General features: G+C 35.4%; 2 protein-coding genes across 4 annotated transcripts in view; one reads left to right on the top strand and one right to left on the bottom strand.

The window, feature by feature from the left end:
* kiaa0895l overlaps positions 1-4,977 on the top strand; it is a 23,039-nt gene extending 18,062 nt beyond the window's left edge. For both annotated transcript variants that reach the window (XM_016453157.1, XM_016453158.1), the window contains 3 exons: positions 1,371-1,676; positions 3,757-3,854; positions 3,963-4,977. In XM_016453157.1, coding sequence (XP_016308643.1) covers positions 1,371-1,676; positions 3,757-3,854; positions 3,963-4,124 — 566 coding nt within the window. In that variant the 3' untranslated portion in view covers positions 4,125-4,977. The remainder of the gene's footprint in view (positions 1-1,370; positions 1,677-3,756; positions 3,855-3,962) is intronic.
* A 1,806-nt stretch (positions 4,978-6,783) lies between these two features.
* LOC107663022 (casein kinase II subunit alpha'-like) overlaps positions 6,784-10,679 on the bottom strand; it is a 12,402-nt gene continuing 8,506 nt past the window's right edge. For both annotated transcript variants that reach the window (XM_016453155.1, XM_016453156.1), the window contains 2 exons: positions 7,415-7,502; positions 6,784-7,313 (listed from right to left, as the gene is read on the bottom strand). In XM_016453155.1, coding sequence (XP_016308641.1) covers positions 7,429-7,502 — 74 coding nt within the window. In that variant the 3' untranslated portion in view covers positions 6,784-7,313; positions 7,415-7,428. The remainder of the gene's footprint in view (positions 7,314-7,414; positions 7,503-10,679) is intronic.

Raw genomic sequence — 10,679 nt, 5'->3', positions numbered from 1 at the left:
AGCTGAATAAACAGAAGATTCAACTGCTTTCACTGATTCAACGTGACTAAAAAACACACGACTACGGCAATATACGGTTCTTACGTGATGATGATTTACTGCTGATTACAGAACCGGCATTACTATCAAAATGTGCATGACAATCGCATTCGATTAATCGTGCAGCCCTAGATAAGAGGCTGTGAAAGCAGACTAGGGAGTAGTTTCCAGTTTAGCAAAATGATGTTTAATGTCCCCGAGGACCTCTGTAGTCCCATTTAGCTGCTGTTACTACTAGGGCTGTCAAAAAAATTATTATTTCAAATATTCGTCGAATTTAAAAGAAAAATCCACATTCGAATGCAAAAACGTTGCATTATGGCAGAAAATAAGCTCTGTGACCAACAACCAACGAATGCAAAAACATTGCATTCGAATTTTAGGTGTGCGTTAAGGAGGCAGCCTTATCAGTCGCACGAGATGCGATGACGATGTAAGTGTCATTGCATTTTAATGTTTTTGTTAACCTATCCAGTTGAAGCCACTAGATGCGGCTCTGCTGCTTTGTTAATTACAAATATCGCGGGAAAAGAGAACATCGATGTGGAGAAGATCTTGTTTAAGTCAAAACTGAAACCAAGCCATGCACGCAGAATGCATATTTCGTGCATTTTCTAGAGGGAGATCTATTACCGTTGCACTCGCATCTCGCACAAAAGAGCCGCATGTTTAGAAAGCCATGTAAAATTAATGCAAGTTCAACTTTGAAAAAACATATCTCGAGACTTTATGGCAGGTTTTTTTCCCCATCCCACTGCAACTCGTGTTTTTAAATGAAAAATGTTCTCTGTGTGATTGGTGTTCGGCCCTTTGTATTAAACTATGCATACATACATGATGCTGTTTTGTTTATAGCTGTTTAAGCAACTTAATTATAATTGGTTTATAAACATTATTTTAAACAGTATGCACTTTTTTTCACAGATAGTCCTGTTATCTGATGCTTTGAATAAACATGCATTAATAATATTTTGCTCGATGCGCCCTCTTGTGGCTTCAGGAGAGAAGCCAAAGGCTTTTCTTCGCCCTAACTGAAATTATGCATTTTAAATTCGAATATAATTCATTCAATATCACTTATGTTCTGATTGGCTGTCAATGTGTCACATTGTGTAGCATTTTTGCATTTGGTCTCGGCGGGCAAAGCACTTGTTTTTGCTGGGTCACTCACAGCTGGTTAGGACATTGATCTTGCTATACAAGAAATATTGTATTCTATTGACATTCTTCTGGTTGAATCTAGTTGATAGCTGATCATTCTTGATGTTAATTTTATAGTCTTTTGTCTACAAATCCTGCCCTTCCAGCAATTATATGACTTTCACTCCCAGGCACACATTACTTACGGGGTGTGAATAACAGCATGCAGCCATGGGCCACTTCTGTTGGAAGAAAGCAGTTTGGACTGAAACCAGCTAATCCTACTGAAGAGGGGCTTGCTAGTCTTCACAGTGTGTTGCTACGGAAACAGCCCTTCTTGTGGCGAGCCGCTCTGCTATACTATACAGTATACCATGCCACAAACATGAGCTTCAGCCAACTGTTCAGCCATATTGCTCGCTTTGTCCAAGATCCTGCTGTACGCTGGGAATACTGCCTCCGCGCCAAACGAGGACAGACAGATACCTCGAAACCAGGTGAACTAATCGCTAAGAATAGAACTGAGAAACATTTCTAATATGTGATGTGTCCTTTTATTATGTTGACTTGAGAAAGCCAACATTCTCTGATCTATCTATCACTATAAAAGCCTAGCACCTGATTGAGACGCACCCATATCTGAAACATGTTAAAGCTAGCAACCATACCAACAACATGCTAAGACATGTCAGAATGTTAATGTGTCATGAAACCCTAAAACACATTTTTTGAGATGTTAACATATATGAACAGGTTGCACATCAGCAAAAACAACTTTAGCACTCATTATGGCTATTATTAAGGCAGAAGTGGTTATTTTTTCATTTTTTTGAAGCAATTTCGTTCTTCCGGTTCAAAAAGCAAAGTTGAGCCTGCGTCACGAAAAGTGATGTATATGCGTTAATCTGGAGTGGTGATTGGCTGCCGTGGCTGGAGAGTACACGTCTACGCAAGGCCGTAACCATGTCTTGAACATTGGGGGGGTATCAACTTAACATATACACTGCCGTTCAAAAGTTTGGGATCAGTACGTTTCATCAAGGCTGCATTTATTTGATCAAAAATACAAAAAAACCCGTCATTTTGTGAAATATTATTGCAATTTAAAATAACAGTTTTATATTTGAATAAACTTTAAAATATAATTTATTCCTGTGAAACAAAGGTGAATTTTCAGCATTATTACTCCAGTCTTCCTTCAGAAATCATTCTAATATGCTGATTTATAATCAATGTTGGAAACAGTTGTGCTGCTTCATTTTTTGGGGGGGACCTGTGATACTTTTTTTCAGGATTCATTGATAAATATAAAGTTAAAAAGAACAGTGTTTATTCAAAATATAAATTTTGTGTTACAATTTACACTACTATTCAAAAGTTTGGGGTCAGTAAATTGTTGATTTTTCTTTTTTTTCAAGAAATTAATACTTTTATTCAGCAAGGATGTGTTAAATGGATGAAAAGTGATAGTAAAGACATATATTGTTAGAAAACATTAGTATTTTGAATGCTATGCTATTCAATGCAAATGCTATTCTTTTTATCCTTTTATTCATCAAAGAATCAAAAAAGAAGTATCACAGGTTCCAAAAAAAAAATATTAAGCAGCACAACAGTTTCAACACTGTTAATAAATCAGCATATTAAAATGATTTCTGAAAAATCATGTAACACTGAAGACTGGAGTAATGATGCTGAAAATTCAACGCTGCGTCACAGAAATAAATTATATTTTAAACTATATTAAATTAGGAAACCAATATTTAATATTTCACAATATTACTGGTTTATTTCTGTATTTTTGATCAAATAAATACTGCCTTGATGAGCATAAGAGACTCAGTAAAAATCATTAAAAATCTTAACTGATTTTTAACGGTAGCCTATATATAAAAAGCTATGTTATTAATGTGCCACTCGGCTCGAGCCACATATTTTTAAATGTGAACCAGTGGATCGACAAGAAGCTAATGCATTATAAAAATCTAAACAATTAAGACACTAAGATATATTTATATGCTATATAATATAATAGCCTAATTGCTTGATAATTGTTTAAATTAATATAATAATTGATAATTTTGACTCATCCCTTTTTTTTTTTGAAGACCGATCCCTTTTTTAAAGACTGAAGGTCTTAAAAAGGTCTTTAAAGGTCTTAAATTTTATTTTAAAAATACTGCAGATACCTGGCTTTATTATGGTACCATTTGGAATAACTGTCTTTTGAATAAGCCCTTTTTAACTGTCCTCTTAGGTCATTTTGAGAATGTTCTATAGGCAACTAATAAAAAATAGGACCTCTGTACATTTAATTGTTGCAAATGTACAGACAATGCAATTGAGATGTTTTTATTGGCTTGTTGGGGTAATATTGCTGTCAACTGACAACAAAGTTTCCCTTCTGAACTAGCATAACTGCACAAGTTTTATAGTTAATAAAATATTTAAAAACAAATTACATTTTTTATACTTTAATTTCCTTTAATAAAAAGGAAATTGATTAAGACGGTGTGTGGATGTGGAATATATGTTTATATATGTATATATATTTTTTGAATATGTGTGTGTATACAGGTTGCTTCAGTAAAGATCAGGTCTACCTTGATGGAATTTTAAGGATTTTACGCCACAGGAGAAACATTGATTTTAAGATATTAACCGCTCTTGGCAAGGCAGGTCCTATTCACGCTCATGTTTTTAAAGTAATATTATTTTTTTTCAGTGAATCTATTCAGTTAATAATGAATATACATACCAATGTGTGTAATTCCTGTTTTTAGGTTTCCTATGAAGATGTGGACAGACTTCAGCATTTGGCTGTTCTAAATGGAACTAGGATTCCTCACTTCATGCAGGATGAAGAACGTTATCTTCAACACCTCGACCACATTGTCACAGTGAATGAACTGAGCGATGCAGAGCTTCAAGAGCTCATTCCATGAAGAGTTGCAAAAAAAGTATCAAAACCATTCAGTTTTCCCAGGCCAAAAAACAGTGTCTGCAAAATTGTGATTTTACAAACAACTGGTTGATATAATTTTGGATGGTTTTTCATGAAAACGTGATCCATGATGATCATCCATAAAAAGTATTACAAACAGCATGGTTGTGTTCAATGATTGATGTGGTAATTTGCTACATTAAGTGCCATACTCAGTAAGTCTGTTTACAAATACAATGATTGTCTGTTTTAAAACCATATGACTCTCAGGCATGAAAGACATGTTTGGATTCTTGCAAACCCAAGGTATGTTCAGAATGGCATACTACCATACTCATACCATTTTTTTTTAATATACTGTGCACAGTATGCAAATGTCCTGAATACCTCATGAATGATGTAGTACATTATGCCAAAGTGTGCAGTACTGTAATGCAGTGGGCTTGACTTGACCTTGTGTTTCCAGTGTTACGACTGAACCAAAAGCAGTATCAACTGTCATTTCGCTCTCAATTGATTAGCTGATCAGACTGAACAAAATAAGAAATGCAAAATAGTTGTAATTATTTCAGAGTTGACAATTGGATGTCGTATGGATTTTAACATGCATCGTAGACAACAGAAAATTGCTTAGTATACTGTTTTTAATAAACTACATTGTATGCGGTACAGTAGTATTCCATTCCGAACAGCACCATATTCACGAGAAGCTGAAAGATGGTCATGTAGCATTTTAACTGCACTCATAATGTAATGGGCACATCCCATCATGCTAATTAATGATATCACACACAAGGCAGAGCCATTTGAGTACTAAATCAAATGAATTCCCTGTTGGAAAAAAACAGCATATGCTGGTTAGGTATGTTTTGACGCTGGGATGCTGGTTTAAGCTGGTCCTTTGTTGGTTTATGCTGGTCCTTTGCTGGTTTATGCTAAGCAAAAGGACCAGCATAAACCAGCAAAAGGACCAGCATAAACCAGCAAAGGACCAGCTTAAACCAGCATCCCAGCGTCAAAACATACCTAACCAGCATATGCTGGTTTTTTCAACGGTTACCCTGGCAGTATTTATATGAGGTTTCACACGTGAACCTATGAACACTTCATATAGTGTTCTACTTGTCTTTCAGTTTCTCTATTATTTATTTATTATTTGTTTACCTCTTGTATTCACATTAAACACGGAATGTCTGTGGTATTAGCTTTATACACAAGTAGCAAATGCATTTTTTCTTTAACTTAGGAATGTTAAAGAAAACATTCCTAAGGGATTGCTTAGGATGCAAAAAGACACCAAGGCTGACTCCGTTTAATGAAGTGTTCATTGAGAATCTGATGAAAAAGGAAATTACACTAATGAAAAATTGCCCCCTTTGGCACTTTTTTTCTTTCCTCATCAGGGCTTATGAAATGCTAGTACTCTTATCTAGAGATAATCAGTGTTCTTCTGAGAGCACCCTTGGTGGTCTTTATTACCTGTGCTAATGTGATGTGACACCTTTGTAGGAGAGTTGCCACTGCAACCTCTGCTTTTTGTACCTGTTTAAAGCAGTCCAGCTGGCCAGCTTCCTCACTGTGCATATTAAAGATTGTGATGGACTCAGGAAGAAAAAAATGGGAGGTCATGTGGATGTGCCTTATATGGGTTCCAAACTCATGCGTCGTGTCATAGCTACATGGTATATGCTTGAAATTACATATCCATTTGTATGTATTATCATTGTCAGTACTGCACGAAAATTGCACACTTCACGATGTTGCTATTATCTTATTAAAATTGTACACGGAAGTCCCTACAATCATTGTCCGAGTGCTGAATTTCAAAGACTAAATATGCTGTGAAGCACATCATAATTAAAGAAACTGTTCACCTAAAAATGAATATTTGCTGAAGATGATGTCTTTGTTTCTTCATCAGAACAGATGTGGAGAAATTTAACATTACAGCACTTGCTCACCAGTGAATCCTCTTGCAGTGAATGGGTGCCGTCTGAATCAAACAGTTCGAACAGCTGCTGCTAACATCACAATAATCCACACGAGTCCAGTCCATCAATTAACATCCTATGAACTAAAAATCTTTTCGTTTGTTAGAAATCCATCAAAAACGTTTTTAATTTCAAACCACTGTCTCCAGCTAAAATACTAGACCTCCATCCATAATAATGCTTTTTTCCCCCCAGCTTATTACTCATTGCGTCTGAATCAGGAGAGAAATATGCATGGATCAAACAGAGTTTACAAGAGAAAAGTTTAAACGCGACAAAGATGGATTTGTTTATTACAAACAGCTTTTCACTTCACAAGACTTTGATGCTCTGGAGTCATGTGTATTACTTGTATGCATTTTTATTTACATGTCATGTTTTTATCAACTGTTTGGACTCTCATTCTGACGGCACCCATTTACTTTAGAGGATCCATTTGTGAGCAAATGATGTAAAGCTAAGTTTCTCAAAACATGCTCAGACTAAGAAAAAAAATCTCATCAACAAATGTCACTGTATCGTAATACATTTTATGTATGAATTATTAACAATATATTAATATTTCTATTCATTAAATTGACAAATTCATAACTAAAAGTAATTCATAATATGAATATATTTGTCTTTCACATTTTCATTCACAGCTGATTATCACTAATAACTCGCACTGAAAATGGTGGTGAAAAAACATGAGACGGATTAAAAACATTTCATTTAATATATCTTATTTTCAATAAATTGCAGTAAAGCCTCCATACCTGACAATACTATAGTTTATAATCTGAGCTCATATAAGCAGGGCAAGTCATTGAACAACACAATCTTCCAGTACATAACGTAACCAGGACCGGGAGCCCCCATCAGTCATCAACAGCCTGAGAATCATGGGGAAAGAGCAGGCATTCTTTCCCAGTCATAATATCATAGCTTAATTCCGTGTTCAATTCAATTCAAATGAAATGGAGATGTCCAACTCAAAAGGGGGGAGATGGGGGGGGGTGAATAACACCAGTTGGGTACCTAGATAACAATGGCAAGCAGCACTAATACAAAGTGAATGTAGGAGAGGGACTACAGCCCGTTGTGTTCATTCTGTACAAGTCTTGTGTTGCTTAATAACTTCTTGCTCCAGTAAACTGAAGCTTCACACCTGAAAGGCCGCATGTCTCTGCACGACACATTGAGGTAAAAAGGTTTTCCTAGAGGAAAGATTCAAAAGAATGAATGAAATTATTAAAGACAATGAAATCATTTTAGACAAGTCCAAAATACAGCGTATTAACTTTGTGACATCCTGTACCTGCTTTTAGCCAATCATGTTGTGGTTGAGCTGCTTATTGCCAGTGCACCTTCTGAGTTTGACAGAGGCTGTCCCTTCAGCACAGGATCTACAGAGGAATGTCAGATGCCATGTCATATGATTTCACTTAGAGAGGATGCAAAAACTTGGAATTAAGATTGTTTTGTAACACTTTACTTAAAGCCTTTATGTATAATGCATTATAAAGGTAGTTTTAATGCATTAATTATGCCTTGTAATGCTCCTTATACTGCATTGTACAATCTCATGAATAATTGTAACCACAGTTAATACATTATAACACATCAAATCATTGTTACACTATGCATTTTAAATTTGGTTATAATTATTTACGACCACATATAATGTATTACATCACGCATCATGAATAATTATAATGCATTATACACTTTAATAACCCTTTATACAGCATTATACCTAAATAAAGTATGGATGCACCGAAATGAAAATTCTTTGCCGAAGCCGCACAAAATGAAACACTGGGCCGAAGGCCAAATATCGAACATGTTTTTTTACGTTTTTTCCCCCCATGTATTTTGCCAATTGTTTTCACCATTGCATAAATTTAAAGGGGTCATATGATGTTGCTAAAAAGAACATTATTTGAACATTATTTGGTGTAATGAAATGTGTTTATGCGGTTTAAGGTTCAAAAAAACATTATTTTCCACATACTGTACATTTTTGGAAGACCAAACAACGTAGTTTCGCTTTCACAACGAAACACACAGCGTCTTCACGACATGGCAGCAGCAACAACAATACTACAGCGAGAATAAAAGTTACGCCTTCTTTCTTTGCGTGAACATTTGGGCGGCGTTATGCAAATCTTTCCACATCGTTACGTAGACATGTGGGGGCATGTTAGAATAAGCAGTTTTAGGTAGGCGTTATGCACCAAGAGCTTGTAACACTCCAAAGAGAAAGGAAAAATTGAAATCGCATCATATGACCCCTTTAATAGCCAAAATGTGCTTTTTACGGTTTTGTCTTGCTTTTTAAATAAAAAATCAATCACAAAACAATTTACAATTTTTTTGACACTGAACATTTTTTAACATTCAAGCAGACATTATACATTATACCAACAGACATTATACCTAGGGGTGCTCCGATCAGGAAAAGCAGTATCTGACGATACCGATCACCGATACAGATCTTTTTAAAGCCTTCTTTTTATCCGCACCGCTCCTGGAACGCACTGCCGGACCGCAACCGTGTGCAGTGAACGCTTTAATCTGTTAACATGAGCGTGGAAAAAATACGCACCACGTATGTGCTGCAAACGGAGTAATGTGAACCTAGCATTATGTGTGTGCTCTGCGAGTGTGCATGAGCGGTTAAGAAAAATGAAGGAGTTACCTCACCTTCAGTATTATAATTATTTCACTCGCGCCGGACAGAGACTGACACGTGCCGCTGCATGTTGTGCCAAACCTCTCACGGCAGCGCCATCAGCTTGAGATCGTTTTTTTGAGATCTGCCTTTTTAGAGACCGCCGATCAAACATCCCAACGTGATTACCGGCCGATAGTGATAGGTAGCCGATCAGTCGGAGCACCCTTAATTATACCAAAGCACAGTTTAACTCAAAATTAATAAGTTGGTAAAATAATATTTTTTGGCCGTTTTTGAGACCCCCTTTTTGAATCAGCATGTTTTTTTTTTTGTACAAATAAATGCAGCCTTGCTGAGCAGAAGAGAATTCTTTTAAACATTAGAAAATATTACAGATCCCAATCTGAACACTGTGTGAATGTGATGATAAATGTAGAGCTGTTGTAATTATTATCATTATTATTGTCTTACTTTTATATTTTATTTTACAGAACAGTAAAATTACAATACTAACATTTATTAATGTTGATGGAGTTCTTGCTTTTTCTCAGCTTTTATTTTGGCGGAAACCCACAGGAAGACCTCAGTGCTTGCTACAACAGCAGATTTATAAATGATTCTCATTACGAATTTGGGAAGATGTTTGTCGCACGTATTACATTGTCACATGCCTTGTAAAAATTCATAAAAATGCTAACGAGCAACTGACAAATAACACTGTTTCAGCGCTGTTTGAATACATGTAATTTGTGTGTGTATTAGAAAACAACATTATGCAGTTTATTTACTAATCGTTTGAGGCAATTTCGCAATTTCAATCATAATACGTAACCAGCAACAACCACCCCTTCCACTTCTCATCGAAGACATGTGATGCAGTTCTAAGACGTCTCTCGCTGTCGGTGCTTGTAATGATTTCTTGTCTCGGACACTTTTAAATGCTTCCACACTGCCAACAAGTTTGCTGCATTAGTGCACATCTCTATTTAATCACGTCACGTCATTGTTTGGTACAATTTATTCGGTCTTTTCGCTTTTAAAATAAAGGCTTTAATTTAAGTGTTTTTTAAAGTGTCTCACCAAGGCCTTTTATTTATTTGACCAAATTACAGTAAAAACAGTAACATTGTGAAATATTATTGCAATTTAAAATAAATGATTTCTATTTGAATATATTTTCAAATGTAATTTATGTTCTGAAGGATCATGTGACATCCTATTACACCAGTCTTCAGTGCCACATGATCCTTCAGAAATCATTCTAATATGCTAATTTGGTGCTTACAGCCACTTTTGATCCTTTTTGTTTTTTATATTTCTTAGCCCAAACCTTTGAATGGTAGTCTTATCAGTTTCCACGACAATATTAAATAGTTTTTCGCATTGATAATAATAAAAAATGTTTCTTGAGCACCAAACCAGCATATTAGAATGATTTTTAAAAGATATTGTGCCACTGAAAACTAGAGTAATGGCTGCTGAAAATTCAGCTTTATAAACTACATTTTAAAATATATTGAAATAAATATACTAAAGTAGAAAATGGTTCTTTTAAATTGTAATTTATTATATTTCACAACATTACTATATTCAGGGGTGCACATAAGTTTTTCAGCCTGGTTCTCATATGAGAACCTGGAGATTTGGTTTGGTCCTCACACGGCGGCACATGGTGTGACCCATCAAATATAACTATAAAAAAATTAATTAATTATAGTGATAATATTATTGCACTTTATTTAGTATTTTAAAGTAAAATAATAAACTAAATAATAAAGTGTGATTAGGGCTGCACGATTAATCGAATGCGATTGTCATGCGCATTTTGTTAAAAAAGCCGGTTCTGTAATCAGCAGGAAATCATCATCACGTGCTTTCAGATGGAGCAGCATTTACTACACATAGC

The sequence above is a fragment of the Sinocyclocheilus anshuiensis genome, unplaced genomic scaffold, assembly GCF_001515605.1.
Source record: "Sinocyclocheilus anshuiensis isolate Anshui unplaced genomic scaffold, SAMN03320099.WGS_v1.1 scaffold1317, whole genome shotgun sequence".
Taxonomy (NCBI): Eukaryota; Metazoa; Chordata; class Actinopteri; order Cypriniformes; family Cyprinidae; genus Sinocyclocheilus; species Sinocyclocheilus anshuiensis.
This window is presented reverse-complemented; position numbering and strand designations above follow the sequence as displayed.